Source organism: Phoca vitulina, unplaced genomic scaffold (assembly GCF_004348235.1).
Source record: "Phoca vitulina isolate PV1807 unplaced genomic scaffold, GSC_HSeal_1.0 scaffold11, whole genome shotgun sequence".
Classification (NCBI taxonomy): Eukaryota; Metazoa; Chordata; class Mammalia; order Carnivora; family Phocidae; genus Phoca; species Phoca vitulina.
In genome coordinates, this window is record NW_022589714.1 from 20,105,435 (window position 1) to 20,121,316 (window position 15,882).

Sequence of the window (15,882 nt, forward strand, 5' to 3'; positions counted from 1 at the left end):
GATTTTAAAACCCAGCAATGACATTTTGAAAAAGAAAAGTTTATTTTTGAATGAATATTGATTTTAGATCCAAGAGCCAAATGACTTTCGGTAACGTATACCAGAGTGATTCTAAAGAATATTATATTTTATAAAAGTCTTCAGTTTAACAATAAAATTGCTTCTATTAGGAAATGAAGTCAATAAGGTAATGCATGAAGCCGAACTCTAAGTAAAATTTCCTTGTCAATTTTGGAAGAAAACTAACCTACAATACATTTATCTACAGCTATCATAAAACCCACTGACACATCTTGGGAAATGTGTGCATGCAGGGGACATATGTGCACACATAAATTTTCTTTTTTTTAAATTTTATTTATTTATTCATCAGAGAGAGAGAAAGCACATGCACAAGCAGGGGGGAGGGGCAGAGGGAGAGGGAAAAACAGGCTCCCCGCTGAGCAAGGAGCCCAATGCAGGACTCAATCCCAGGACCCTGGGATCATGACCTGAGCTGAAGGCAGACGCTTAACCAACTGAGCCACCAAGGCGTCCCCACACACAAATTTTCATGTATTTTAATTTATCGCCCACAGAAAATATGTTGCCATATAATGGAATTTTGTTTCATTAAGTAATATATATATGAGATGTCCTAAATTGTTTGTCAAAATTCAAAAATGGCAAAAGTAAAAATTATGGCACTTTACTTGATCAGGCCTACACTTTTAATAATATTCTACTATTACTACATTTATAGATTATTAAATAGGAGTGAATAACAGAAGCACTGAACTTGACATGCAAATACTCCTTTCCTCTTTCTTGGAAAGAGTTTGCATGTTTGTCTTCAAACTGTGCAAGAGAGGATTGGGAAATGTCATTACTGTAGAAGTAATGCTAGAGTCAGAAGAGAGAAACATAAAGAGAAATGAAACCAGTTAAATAGAAATGCAAATTTTCTTATCATTTTTTTTGTAGATAGCCATGTGTAGAAAGTTATATGGACCATAAATCTTTTAATATAAATATAAAATTAATAATATTTCTTATTGATTCTTTTTTCTTGTTTAAAAAGTGATATTAAATAATATATTGAGATCAGAAGCTGGCATAAATAATACATTAATAGAATTAGAAATTATATAAATGGTAGCCATCTTCCATTCCATAAAAAACCAGAAAGTAAAAGGTGGCCTCTTTCCCCAAATGATGTAGTTTTATTCTTTCGATTGTAACCCATGTTATTACTATCTTTCCTATTGAGATCTTTTTTGTTTTGTTCATTTGACATTTAATATTTACTGAAGCTCTATTAAGACTGTCATAGACAACTGAAGACTCAGTCTTTATGCTTGAAGAATTCCCAGGTCTAGTGGAGGGAGATGGAAATATAGACAGAAAATACACTGCAATATGATAAATGCTAGAACAGAAGTACAGTTCGTGCTGAGCACTATGGGATGCAGCCAAGGGGTAAAGCAAACTCTCAGGCTCTGCATCTTCAAGGAACCACAGACTCAGTATGCCTTTCTACATTCCGTTAGAGAGTGTGGGATCATGGCAATCATTTACAAAGGAAGTAAGATCCAAGGACGCTAAAGAGGAACGCGAAGCATGCTGAACAGTTCTGAGGGCAAAAAGAGCAAGAGTAGAAAGAAATGAAAACACACTGATAGAGACACATATTGCTGTAGATGACAAAACAGTTACCTAGAACTGTAAACACACACAACCCAGGCTAGATTTTACACAGGCACATAGTGAGACTTCCCTGGGGTGATAGGATATCAAGGATTAGTACAGGCAGAGTGAAAAGACAAATGAGTATGTGTGTTCAGATTTCCTGGAATCTATACAGGAATCCCAATTTCCCTTCACATAAGTAGCACCATTGATGTAAGTAGAAAACAAAGGTTCCATTAAGGCTTATTATGTGATTTAGATACCCTGGTAGAGAATTTTTCTGCCCAAACTGTTTTAGCTGCTTATTTTAGGTGAAGTAGTAAGAAGTAAGATCTTATAGCACATCTTATATTTTAGCTATATAGTCCAGATTCATCTATGGTAGAAAAAAAAAAATTCTTATAAAATGTAGTAAAGGCCTCATGAAAACATGCCAGTCCCTCCCCAGACTTATATCTGAAAACCAGGTAAACAGCAATGTCATTTGATTTTCCTTTAAAAAAAAAAAGTTTATATACATTAAATGTAGACAGTTTTTAGTAAATATTACCTGAAATTAGACATCATTATTTTTAAAAGGCTTCATTTTGTTGGTTTACCTGGCTTTCAAATTTTCACAGAAAAATTGGGGAATGGCAAGTAAGTTTTTATAATCATATATCACCCTCAAATACGTCAAACATGATCTTAAAAAAACAAGACACATTAATGTATTACTTTAAAAAGCAGCAGTCCAATTATTTACTCTTATAATATACTCAAGATAACATTTGCAATTGTTGGTGTCATCACTACAAACCGCGATAGTTTTCTTCTTGCTGTTTTCTGACTATGAAATTCTTTAGTACATGAATGTATTATTAACAAACATTTTAGTAGAAATCCTATGTCAACAAAATCAACATCTCTGTCCTGGGAGCCTATTATTTCCTCAAATATTAACTAAATATGATTTTGTGATTTCAGTGGACACATTCAAAATATTCAGCATTCGGTACACCATTACCATCACCACCAGCACTGCACAAAACAACCTAGAATTGCATCTATTGCATGTAAAGAGTCTTCTATCCAATTTGTGCCACTTCTATAATGTAATGAATGTAGAAAATATTTCCACTCATGGTTTTCAGTACTTATTACAGTGAATAAAACAGAAGTAAAGAAAAACTATAGAGAATAATTTTGTATTTATTCCCTTGATGACTTACAGGATAGTCTATTTTTCTATAGAAAATAGAAATCATTTATTATTATAATATGTAAGTAGAATTTTTAAAGCCTTATTTTAAAACCTGGGATTACATGTTACCATATAAAGTAAAGACATTTTGGAATAAAATTAGGTATGAATGAGCAGCACAACTGTATGTAATTATTAACCTCTAACCTTGTGAATATCATTATATGGTAGTTTATTTGAAATGGTATTAAATAATTCCTTCATAAGATTTTCTATAGTGTTTATATAAAATATTTAAGATTTAATACACTTTGCATAAATTTTACTAAATTAAGAGTCTGCAGATTTTCACATTCCTTTCCTATAACACAGCAATGCCAAAAAGATCTTCTTTAAGTGAGGTAAGGAATGCTGAATATATTTTATAAGAATTACTTCTAAATGCAGCAGCTACAATTATGTCATCAGGAATTATTTATCCTTACCTTTCTGACTCAGAATACCTAAACAATTAAAGAACACACATTTAGAATAAAGAGAATACAGGCTGTGCAATTTTACTGATACAGCATATATTCTTCCCCTATTATACAAAGTTTTCCTAGTTCAGTTCTAGTACCACGATAATGATTTTAACATAATCACTTATTTGTCTATGGAGCTATTCCTTTCTCATTTTGCCAGCTAATTAGCCAAAAGAAATAGACGTGCTCCCACGTGATTTATACATCAAATGTCTAAAATCACTCATATTCTTACTCATTTACAAAACAAATGACTAGTCCAACTTCTATAAATCCTAGCACTGTTTCAACCCACATCTCATGATCATGACCTGCAAAATCTTTGAAAATCATGCTTAATGTGCACACAACTTTGTTTTTGTGCCTTGCTACCATTCACAAAAAAAGCTTCCAGAACTAGATTCACTTTCGTCTCCTCATCGGCAGTCAATTTCATGATAGAATTTTAACTACTGGAAAAAAAAAACCAAAACAGATTCTCTAGATTTTATTAAAACAGCAATAAAACAAACAAACAAATACTAGTTTCTGGTGTTAATTGTCTTATTAGCCAGCTTGTAGCATCACATTTTCTGTGTGTACTGTAGCTTCTTATTCTAGGGGACACTAATTAGTTTTAAATGGTGTTAAATACCATCCCTGCAGTTGCAAGTGCTTCTCTGGGATTTTTACTAGAGAAAAGAACTCCTGTAATTTAAAACCACTTTGTTTTCTTCAGCCACAGCTGTTAGTGAAACACTGACCTGTAGAAATCTTAAAGGTTTTCAACCCTCTCTCATTGCCATTAGTCTGCATTTATTTTCTAACACGTCTTCTCCCCGTGTACCATTGCTCTTCCATAATCCCCATCCCCCAAATTGCTTTCAGCAGAGAAACCGCATCTAGCTAGTTAAGCCCTTCTCTCTCTTTCCCTCCCACCCTGACCCCTTACAAAGCCTTGGCTACTCTTAAAGAAAATTCTCCAACAACGTGTCAATTTTATATTGGCCACAAAGACAACTTCTGTTGGGGAAGGGGGAGGAAAGAGGGACTGGAGCTTGGCTGTCCCTTTCCACAGACAGGGATCTTTGTGGCGATCAGAAAACATTTCCTGCATAAAAAATCAACACACTCTCTAGTTGCAGGGTTGGGGAGCGAGAACGAATACGTATCAGCCGTGTCCTCAAAGGAATGGAACACATCCGTTAACCTTACAAACAGGAAAGTTATTTTCTCAAAATATGTCTGCTTTCTTGCATTATTAAACGTAATCCACAATCTGAAATCCTCTGGTAGCTCCCCCACTGGGGATTGGGTGAAAGCTATAAATCACTCCTGTACTTTTCTCTTTTTCCTCTGCATTTCCGTTGCACTATTTCTTCCATCTAGCTCATCTCTGACATGCTCCCACTCTCCTCGTGTGTATCAACAGGGGACCAAGGAGAGCAAAAATCACCCAAGAGGGCTGACAGGTTTTACAGGATCAGCCTGTGTTTTAATTCTACCCTTCACTCCTGCCTCCAAGTGGTTTCACAGCCAGGAGACCCCAGAGTTTGCACTTCCAGTGGGGTTTCGAAAGAGCAAGCACACGGGATTTATTGTGCAAAGCATTTTTTTTAAAATTATAGGGCCTGTGGGGGAGGGGGACACCCTTGTTTTCAGGGGTCAGAAAGTCATTTGGTCCAAACAGGCTTGCTATTGAGTTTGTGTCACCTTTTCGTCCTGCTTCCCCAACTTGGGGCAGCACAACTAAAGGGGTCTTGGCTGAGACAGTGAGACAGAGAGAGCAAAGACCAGAGGAAGTGAAGGGTACTTTTTACAGGGCTATAGCATCAGGCAGAAATCCTACAAATCCATTTCACAGGAGTGTGCATGAGAGAGAGTGCATGTGTATAAGTAGATCTCCCCAAGGGGCTGCAGCCCAATAACGACCCCCCACCTCACCAACCTCCACTGCAAACTGGCTCCACGTTTTTGACGCACTACCAGGGCATCCTGATGAGAGCTATCCCATCCTCACCACCCCATCTCTAAAATCTTGAAACCCAAAAGTAGTTTAAGGGACCTTTATTAGTGAAGATCACAAATCAAATGACTCCAAAGATGATAGAGTTAAAGAGCAATGATTAAGCTCTTGTGTTGAAACCACACAACTTAATACCATCTCCCAACACCCCTCCTGCCTCATCTCCCCCTCTCTGCTGGGCACTTACCTTCTTTGGGCGGTCGCTTGGCCTCTCTGGTAAGATTGCAGACCTGGGTGGTTTGCAGCTCCTGGGTCAGGCAGCCCTCGGTCTGCTCATTCAGGGGTAACACCACGTTATTTAACAAAACCAGCGACTGGTCGTCGATCCCCCACTCTCCCAAATGCTGAGGGCAGGTGCATTTTGTATACATAATCCCACATGATTCTGTTCTCCCATTTTCTGATTTTAAGCAGCTCTCCAGCCAAGTGCATAATACATGGCAACCAAACTGGCTCGGGCTCACCTTGTTCAATACCAAAAACTCAAAAAAGGATTTCTGATCTTCTTCCCCTTTTTTCTGTAATCCTGGGAAATCGGTTGGAAACACCCGACGTATTTGAATAAAATTTTTATCATACTGTAGAAAAACGAAAGCATTCTTGGAATCGCAGAGTTGCATTATAGAATGATTCTTTCTTAAAAGATCCTTTATTTTTTCATGGGAAAAATGATCAAACTGATAAGCCAAGAGGGAAAAGTTAGAGCAGCTAAGGTCCTTTTTGGAAAATTTCAGGTAAATGCTATATTTGGTTGGATCTGGATTTTCCAGCGTCCAAGTGCAGTTTGTAAAGTTTTTGGGAAACATTTCACTTACAGAATACGATCCATAAATGACTCCCTTCACCAAAGTTGAACACCAGAAGTCTTGGGCAGCATTAAATCCAAACATAACCAGGAGATAGGTGGAAAATATATAAATCAGCAGGTTACGAACAGCCTTCATCCTATGTCATTTGGCCTGTAAAAATGGCAATGAAAGTAAAATGCAAGTAGGAGTCTACGCGCATTGAAAAAAAGAAACTCCTTCCAATATTACAGCCAGCTGTTTTCAAGATTTCAGTAAAAAACCCTTTTTAAAAGAAGGGCAGGTAATTTTTTTATTTTATAACGCTAGGAAAGTATCTGTTGCTGTGTGAACAGCGCCCTCACGCGGTCATTCACAATGGCAAAATTCTCCACATTCAATTTAAAAATAATATTTAATAGATGATTAACAGGAATGCTCTATTTATCTATCAGGATTTCCTCCAAGTGCATTATGAGTCTATTGAAAGAAGAGGAAACATATATTTTTAAAATATCATAAGCTAAATTTTAATTTTTGAAAAAAAAATTTTTTTTAAAGATTTATTTATTTGACAGAGACAGAGAAGGAACACAAGCAGGGGGAGAGGGAGAGGGAGAAGCAGGCCCCCCGCAGCGCAGGGAGCCTGACGTGGGGCTCGATCCCAGGACCTGGGAACATAAGCCGAGCCGAAGGCAGACGCCCAACGACCGAGCCACCCAGGCGCCCCTAATTTTTGAAATATTTTTAAGCAACCTATACAACCTTTTCTCTCCCTCAGTCGGCCTGCAGTAAACATCATCACACAAAATCTAATCTGATAATCTGGGAACAGCTGTCATCGCATTATTTCTCTTATCTTAAACATGAAAAATAATTTCGATAAAGGATAGCCACGATTTTAAAAACATGAATGATAATTTGTTGAGGATGAAACATCATCTCCCAAATGCCCATACTTGTCTTTGCAGGGACCACCTTGTGAACTGATGGGAATTCCTGTGCAGAAACACTGTTATTCATGTGGATTAATGAAATTTTAAAACCATCATCTGAGAAGGGGTATAGATGGGTAGATACATGGGGAAGACTTTTCAACATCACCACCAAGAACCAGGATTTAAGGCAGTCATTTCAATGTGACATGCCCTCTTGGGATACATAAAGTGGATCACTGTATTAGTATCTGTATCCAAAGGCAATGTCAGTGAAAAATCCCAGAACCACGGTAATTGAGCTGGCTTCAGTCTTTTAATTTTTTTTTAATTAGGACTATTTTATCTAGAGTTATCTACTGTAAGATTTACACATGGTAGATAAAAGACATTAGCATTTTCTTTCCTAGCAGATTTCAATTACTGAATTGCTCCTTTTCCAACAAGAGCTCCAAAGCTCCTTTTCTATTTTTTAACCTGGCCTTGCATAATAAAGTAATCCTTGGTTATATTTACCTCTGTAAGTTGTTATCCAAAAATAACTCGAATTTTTTTCAGCTTTAACCTTTAAGAAGTTATTTCTTAGAATAAATGACACTGCTTTTTTGTTTAGCCTTTGAGCTGAGAAAAGTGATGCCAAGTTAATTATAAAAGTCTTTAGGCTGCAGTCTCTTCCACTGTTCTGTAAACAGAGACAGACATACAGACATATAGACAGTTAAGAGTTTTCGAGTCTTTGCCTGGGTCCTCTCTGAACCAAAGGATAAAACCCTCTTCCTTCCCATTGCATAACACACACCAACGCATGCACACAAATACCAGTGACCGAAGTCCCTGAAGATAGATCTGCATTTTCCAGATCATAATTCAAATTCTATGTCTTGATATAGGAGAAAACAGCCCCAACTCTAAATCTCTATATAGCAGCAGTTTAAAATAACATCAGAACTGCTGGGACTATCAAAACAGCGTTCTCTGTTTCAAGCATACAGCTCAATGAATAATGCATTTTCTTCTTGAGAAAATAAAGCCAATGAGCATTTAAAGGTTAAAAAATTGGGAAAGTTGCAGGAAATTCTGGAAATAATTTCCTCTTTTTTTGCTGTAGCACTTTGCAGGCAATGCAGGTCTGCGCAGTGTTCTTCAGGATAGAGTGTAGGCGTTGAGAGCCAATGTGACAATAAGTGTCTAAATTAGGAATTCCATCCATGAAAGGGGGCTTCATTTTATAATAGGTAACTCAAAAAGAGGTCGTATTTCTTTTCCCAATGAAATCCGGTACTTTTGCTTCCATTTATTTGACAGTGCATGTCTGCATTGCTGTGCTCATCAAGAATTAGAAAGAGTGAGGAAATAGCTCCGATTTCACTTTCAAGCTTGCTCAAGAGAGCCCCCTCAATATAATGCTCTTTATCTTAATCCTTAAGCCTTGGTGTACGGAGCCTTGTTTTATTCTAAAGAATCAAAAATGAATCATTGAACTCTGCCGCCCCCCCAACCCCCGCCCCCGACTGCAGGGCCAGTTCAAACAATTGTATTTCCCTCTTCAAGAAAGAATGGAGTGGGGGTGTCTAAGGGATGGCTACCAAGGTCTCAAGGATGTTGTGTTTATTTATTTATTTACTTATTTGTCTCCTGCTGAGAAGCAAACCGGCATTTAGTTTAGCTATTCTCAAAACTGATTTTCTCGGTGACACTTTAGTTTAGTCAAACATAGACGGCGCCATCACTCCACTAAATTTTTTTCCCCAATAGAAGACCCACTGCCTCCCCTTATCTTAACTTCCTTCTAACCTAAAAATTTCTCCCCATAAAATAACCCCAATCACACACAACCATCAGATTTTCTAGGTCTCCCTGCCTATTCCTTCTGACCCAGCACATCTCTTGAAAAACAGACTTCTCTAACTTTTCAACTGCGGCGTTTAAGTAAATGCAGACAGTCGGGTTTCCTCGCAGCCCCTCCATCTGCCAGCAACAGCCTTTCCTTTCCTGTCCTCCCTCCGCAAACACCTAGACGGAGAGCTCCTCTGTGGCGACCCCTGGCAGAGGGAAGGTGACCCCTGGACCCCCCCTTCCTTACCTTCCACTCCGAAAGCTCAGGGAGGCTCTTGCTCTAAGACACCAGCACAGGCACGCGTCCCAGCAACAGTGACGGAGAGACTCCCCTTCGGTCCCAATCACCGTTGCCCATTTTCCCCGGCTCAGCTTCAAAAATCAGGATTTATTTTTTTAAAATGCACACTTAAGAGAAGCAAAAGATGGGGGGAAAATCAAAGAGGGGTGCGTGGGAGAAAAAAGCCCCCAGGACCCCGGAGCCTGACGCCGAATCCAACTGAATCCAACCTCCAACGGAGGTGGCGGGGAGGGGGTGGGGGTGGGGGGGAGGAAGCCCCCCGTAGAGAGCCTCTAAGGAAACAAACAAACAAACAAATGCAAGTGGCTTAAAAGCAACGATTTGTTTTATCAAATCGAAGCCCAACAAACCGATTAGCCAAGAAGCAAAGGAAGCGCTGAGACGAGAAGTGACCGGCGACAGCAGCGGCTGCTAAGGCAGATTTGTTGGGGTGGTGGGTTTATTACAGGAGTATTCGTGGTCGGATCGGAAGGCTCAAGCTTATGCTTTTTCCTCTTTCCGCTTTCCTCCCTCCTCCTCCTCCCCCCCCGCAGGTACTGATGGACGGACCGCGACTAAGGAGAGGGGGGAAAAATCCTTGGCTGGTGATGTCGGAAAGCTGTTTGAATACCCAGCGAGGAGGGGCGCGAGAGGGAGCGAGATAGTAAAGCTCTGTCTCGGGTATGCGCGCCGGCGCGCGGCGCTCGCTCTCCCCGGGGCGCGCGCGAGGGAGGGGGTGCGCGTCCCCGGGGTGTGCGCCCGCGCGCCGGTCTCCCGCGTGCTCGTGCGCGCGCGCGTCCCCGGGCGCGCCCCGCGCCTTGCGCTAGCACCCGTGCGGTGCCCCAGGCTGCCGGCTCGAGGCTCGACGAGCGCCGCGCCGCAGCTGTGCCTTCCCGAAGTTCTGCCTCCCGAAGGCGCGGGCGGGTGTGTGTGAGAGGAGAGGAGGGAAGCGGCGGGGTGAGAAAGGAGGGAGGCCCGGCGGGAGGGCGGGAGAGAGGCGGGCGGGAGGGGGGCTCCGCGGGGCTCCAGCCAGGGCCGCCGTGAGCCTGCACGTCACGGCTACTCAAAACCAAGCACGTCCCGAAAGCAGTATTTTCTGCGTCTGGGAGGTTTTTGCATCCTCAGTTCCCACCGCTGGGGCTGGCGGCGACCAACTGTAAGAGAAACTCACTGGGAGGCGAGGCAAGGGGGGTGCGGAGGACTGGAAGGCGACTCTGACGGGTGGGAAGTAAATACTGGACTTGGTCGTCTTTCTTTCTTTCAGCGCGGACCTGTCGCCGCCGAAGAGCTGTCATTTCATCACCGGGATTCAGATGAATTGATCCAGTCCTCAGCGGAGGGGGCACATCTCGGCTCCTGAAATGCTGCGTGTCTCTGGCTGGAACAATACTAGTTTTTCTCAGCGAGGCTGCAGTTAACATCTTATTTGTTCTGGCTAGATACAGGCTTTGTCAGGACCGCGGTGCGGCGACCGAGGTTGGGCATCTTGCATTGCTTTCTGCATGGCAATGGGATCGTGGTTGTGGGGTCTAAACTTTTGTTTTCTTAATGTATCTGATTCCTTTTCAAGTTTCCTTAGTAACAGGTTTGTGGACAGAGGTGGAAAAAAAAAAAAAAAAAAAAAAGGGAAAGGGGGAGGAAAGGCTACCAGATTCTCTATTTAGCAGCAAAAAAAAAGAAATTTCCATCACTCCCCACCTTTAATTAATTAATTAATTTATTTATTTATTTAGCCCCCTGGACAGTTGGCTGACGAGTATTTGATGAACTAGCTTCAGATACAATGCTGCAAAAGGTCATTCGCCTACTGATTATGTCTCTACTTGTAAACGCAGTTGGTGGTTTGCAAAACAAGTGGCAAATAGTATGGTGATATGGCGGGGGAGACCACAATGACTAATTCATATAAAGTGTTGGAGTCTTCCTAAGGGTGAGTGGCTTAAGCGTCAGGTGAAGTGGAATAAAACAAATTTCCATCATTTTTTTTCTCTGTACTCTTTCTGCATTTTTCTTCCTCTTGTTGTTCCTCTCCCCTGGGGCAGATGGAGAGTGAAGAACATCATTTTAAAAGAGGACTATAGTGAAAACAGAAAGGTGCCAAGGATCTTTTATTCACTGGAGTTGTTTGAAATATTAAAATTGGCCCTTTACTTCTTAATACATATTGATAGGGTGACCCTCTTCAAGGCTTTTTCTTCTAGGACAAGTGTTCAGAATAACATCCTGTAAGGGAAACGGTTAATCATTCCCCAACCAACAAGCTTTAACCATGTTCCAGGAACATTCACTGGCTGAGAGAGCAGCCTGTGTGGCGATTTGGTTTCGTATCATTTTTGGTTCATTACAATATTTTTTATTCATTTAAGGGAATGTGAAAGGAAAATAAGGTTTATGTCTAGGGCATAATCCAAAACATTGTGTCTGAAGCAAACACGTTTTCTTTTAAAAACAAACAACATTCAGCAATACAAAAGAGAATCACATTTCCTTTATTTCAACTTCCATAGAGATAATAATTATGATATTTGCAAGACATTTTGGTTAGTTCTGTTATTTTGCCAGAAGCAAAAATAGAGATTGATGACAAATGCTAAAAAAATGGAAAAAAAGTAGAGGAAACAATGTGAGGTTTAGATATATAGCTATCTTGCATCTAGTAATTTCTCACATTATCTTCGAACACTGTGATTTTGATGTTTCTTAGAAAATCTTAAAGTCATGACATAGTATCATAAGAATAACAGCTGAAGGGGACAATTTAAAAATACTTAATCCTAAATGGAAAGGAGTACTCATTCCCAGGGTCATTTATATTCAAGTAGAACACAGGGCTGGGTCAGGGAGAAAGCCACCCTTAATAAAGCACTTCACCCTTCACACTGTTTCCCATAACCTTCATAAATTGCAGGCTACTGAGCCAGCCTGATGATGATCCTGCTGAGGTATATTTATAGCAGATGATTTGTGGATGATAAATATGCCAAGCAAGACACCATCTCCAGTAACCCCAGGCTGGTCTGACTTCCTCAGGGGGTCATAATCAAGAATCACAAAAAGAACCATGTATGGAGAATCTGGTCTCTGAACCCTGACAACAGCACAATCCAAAGGCAAACCAAGGAAGAACCACCCTGATTCATGTCTACTATGTTCCATGTGGAAGCACTGCTGATATATTGACCCAACAATAAAAAGAGCAGCAGTTTACGTACTGTAGGCTCTCTGTGTCCTTTCCTCTCTATTGAGATTGGTCTGTTTTTATGTTTTAATACATTTTAAAAATCACCATTTCAGATTATAATTATGAGCCTTCATTTGCCTCTCACAAGTGCCTGTGTGTATCTGTGTATGTATGTCGGTATATATACAAACACAGACCCATATTTAACACATACACACATATATACGTGTGTGTATATATGCATACATTATATATAAAGTGCATACACATACATATATATAATATGTTCATATGTATTTCAGTTATTACACATGTATTTGGGAGCATGGTTTTACTAGGCTCCTTTTTATTTCTCTTTAGTAATAAAGTATTCTCACCCCAAAACTACCAGATTAATTGTACAAACTAATTTTCATTTAAGTTTCCCTGCCACCTTTCGAAAGGACTATTAAGAAATCAGTGTCAACACATCAGAATATAAACTTGTATTTTAAATTGGCCCAGGCATGTAAAGTTAAAGTCTTCCAAATTTATCTCTCCTATTATTTATACATTTTAAAAGATTACTTCAGAGAAATGAGATTTCCAAGTATAATTATCTTTTTCTTCTATTGCTTTTTATTTTTTGCTGTTTAGTCCTTCTATCTTTGGAAGGAAAAAAAAAAAAAGAACCCCATCCTCCAGGATTATTGCTAAATTCAGTATCACCTGCACAATTCTCGGACTCAAATGATAAGAATATGTTTGGAATATGCTTACTTAGTCTTAGAAAGTGTTTCCTTCCCCCTCACCCCTTTCTCTCATAGTCCTTGTGGTATTACTATATTACCACTTACAAATTTTAGAACTTTTCTTCAGTAAGTCTTTAAGAAGCACAAACAGGGATGCCTGGGTGGCTCAGTCTGTTAAATGTCCGACTCTTGATCTCAGCTCAGGTCTTGATCTCGGGGTCGTGAGATAAATAAAAAATAAATAAATAAAATTTAAAAATGTAAAAAAAGCACAAATAAGTTTGTAGATTATTCCTTTTCAATATGCTCAAATTTTTCAATACTTAATGTCTCTAGTACACACTCACACACACAAAGAATTTGAAAACCACTAATTCCATAATAAAAGGAAATTAATGTAACAACTCCAGAGATATGAACCTTAACTATTACTTACTATAATATACTAATATATTACTATTTTATTAATATGATATATTAATATATAATACTAATATATTAATATTTTGTGTTAATAAAATCAAAATATTACATGATTAAATAGGTGAGTACTTACTTACCTTTGCTTAAAATTAGCATATTTACTATGAACTGAAAGAACTTCTCCTTCTTATTCTTCTCTTACTCCTCTTCCTCCCCTTCTTCTTTCTTCTTATTATGAAAAAAACTTCAGAACTCCATAGCTTTACCAGCTTTACGCTTCCTTCCTGGCTGCCACCTGCTAATGTAAAGGTAACCCATTACATTCTTACTCTTCCCTCACTGTGATCATTTTTTTTTCCTCTCGGAATGAGTTCCGACCCTACCAATAATGATGACAAGAACTAAAGTTTTGAGGACCAGCATATCTGTTGACCTTAATCAACACCAGAGATTGAGGTCTATTGATTACCTATTATTTCTGAACTGTTGTGTTTCTCCAGCTCTGTTCCTTACCAATCCTGACTCATTCATTCCTACTATTTCTCTTCCCACCAGATTCTCCCACTTGGCCTTTTAGATCTCTTTGCTCTTCTATTCCAACACACCTTTATGCAGAATGTTCTCTCTGTATCTTCTGTTGACTAAAACCTGCTATTTTGTGAAGACATGCCATCTCTTGTCAATAGCTATGTGAGTGAGCTTAGAAGTGGAAGTTTCCCCGGTCAGGTCTTGAGATGTCCTGGCCAATATCTTGGTAGTAGCCTCATGAGAGACTCTGAATGAGAACCACTCAGCTAAGCTGTTCCTGGCTTCCTGATCTGCAGAAACTATATGATATCAAATGTTTCCTGTTTCCAATTGCTAAGTTTAGGGATAGCCTATTATACAACCATAGGTAACTAATACATATCCTATGGATTCCATGCCCATTATTATAATAATTTACTTAAAACTTTCAACTTTCTATTACATTTTCATGGCTGAATCACCATGCATCCTGTACTGTACCTCTGCTGTCTCTGAGCCAGCACCCGTGAAGCAGAACACTGGGGAAGAACTTCACACCCTTAGGCAATCTGATGTCCCTATGCATTCATAATCACCAGGTTCACATGGCCTCACCACACAGGCTGTCACTCATAGCTGTCATTTATAAGCTCACTCTCCTATTATGCCCAATGAATATTTTGTAACTTTCCTTTGGTTATTAAAACTTAAACCTTCCCTTCAACTCTTCAATTCTAACTGATAACTTTCTTTTTTTTTTTAAAGATTTTATTTATTTATTTGAGAGAGAGAGTGAGAGAGAGCATGAGAGGGGAGAGGGTCAGAGGGAGAAGCAGACTCCCTACTGAGCGGGGAACCCGATGTGGGACTCGATCCTGGGACTCCAGGATCACGACCTGCGCTGAAGGCAGTTGCTTAACCAACTGAGCCACCCAGGCGCCCCTAATTAATAACTTTCTTTAGTCTTCATTTATAAAACAGATGTAATCATATGGGAACTCCCTCATCTTACATAATAAATTCATTAAACCTGTGTCTTCACCCATTTTCTCCTTTCTTCCAGTCTCTACGGAGATATTGCTCTTATCTCAAAAGCCATCCATTCCATAAGTATCTCAGATCTTCTATTGAATCTCACACAAACCAAAAATCTCTCCCTCTCTCCAGGATCATTTCTATCAGTAGGCAGATATTTTAAAGCAGTATGGCCATTCTAAAACAATTTTTTAAAAAAGATTTTACTTATTTATTTGACAGAGAGAGACACAGAGAGGGAACACAAACAGGGGGAGTGGGAGAGGGAGAAGCAGGCTTCCCGCGGAGCAGGGAGCCCGATGCGGGGCTCCATCCCAGGACCCTGGGATCATGACCTGAGCCGAAGGCAGATGCTTAACGACTGAGCCACCCAGGCGCCCCCTAAAACAATTTTTAATTAACAATCCCTATTTCTCATTTCTCCTTCATAACTAATCTTTAAAAAGCAGTCTATCACAATCACTTCATTTCCTCACTTCCTTCTCATTTCTCAATTCATTCTAATTGGCTTCCAGCCTCACTGTTCCACTGAAAAAGTTCTTGCCAAGGTCACTAAAGGCCTTCATGTTGCCAAGTTGATAGATATAATTCTTTTTTCATTTTACTCCAACTTTTAGCACCATTTTGCTTCCTATACCCTACATTTTTAAAACCACTTCTTTCCATCTTGATTTCCATTTTATCATACCCTCCTAGACTACACTGACTTCCCAGTCACTTTCTGTTTGTTTTTTTTCTACATGACCTTAAAATGCCAGTTCCTTAGAGATAACTATTAAGTCTAATTCC

The 15,882-nt window shown here is 39.6% G+C and overlaps 1 protein-coding gene and 1 long non-coding RNA gene across 5 annotated transcripts in view; one reads left to right on the top strand and one right to left on the bottom strand.

The window, feature by feature from the left end:
• Positions 1-9,460, bottom strand: part of ADGRB3 (adhesion G protein-coupled receptor B3) — a 708,772-nt gene extending 699,312 nt beyond the window's left edge. The window contains exons 1-3 of one of the 4 annotated variants that reach the window (XM_032409546.1): positions 9,184-9,460; positions 7,617-7,782; positions 5,568-6,339 (exon numbers count right to left, since the gene is read on the bottom strand). In XM_032409546.1, coding sequence (XP_032265437.1) covers positions 5,568-6,324 — 757 coding nt within the window. In that variant the 5' untranslated portion in view covers positions 6,325-6,339; positions 7,617-7,782; positions 9,184-9,460. Of the gene's footprint in view, positions 1-5,567; positions 6,658-7,616; positions 7,783-9,183 lie in introns of those variants that run through there. The other 3 variants (XM_032409550.1, XM_032409548.1, XM_032409549.1) reach the window with 3 other exon arrangements.
• Positions 9,461-9,996: 536 nt separating this feature from the next.
• On the top strand, positions 9,997-12,553 carry LOC116635503. The gene is made up of 3 exons (XR_004300182.1): positions 9,997-10,173; positions 10,481-10,692; positions 10,950-12,553. It is a non-coding gene; the product is annotated as an uncharacterized LOC116635503 (long non-coding RNA).
• The last annotated feature ends 3,329 nt before the right edge of the window (positions 12,554-15,882 follow it).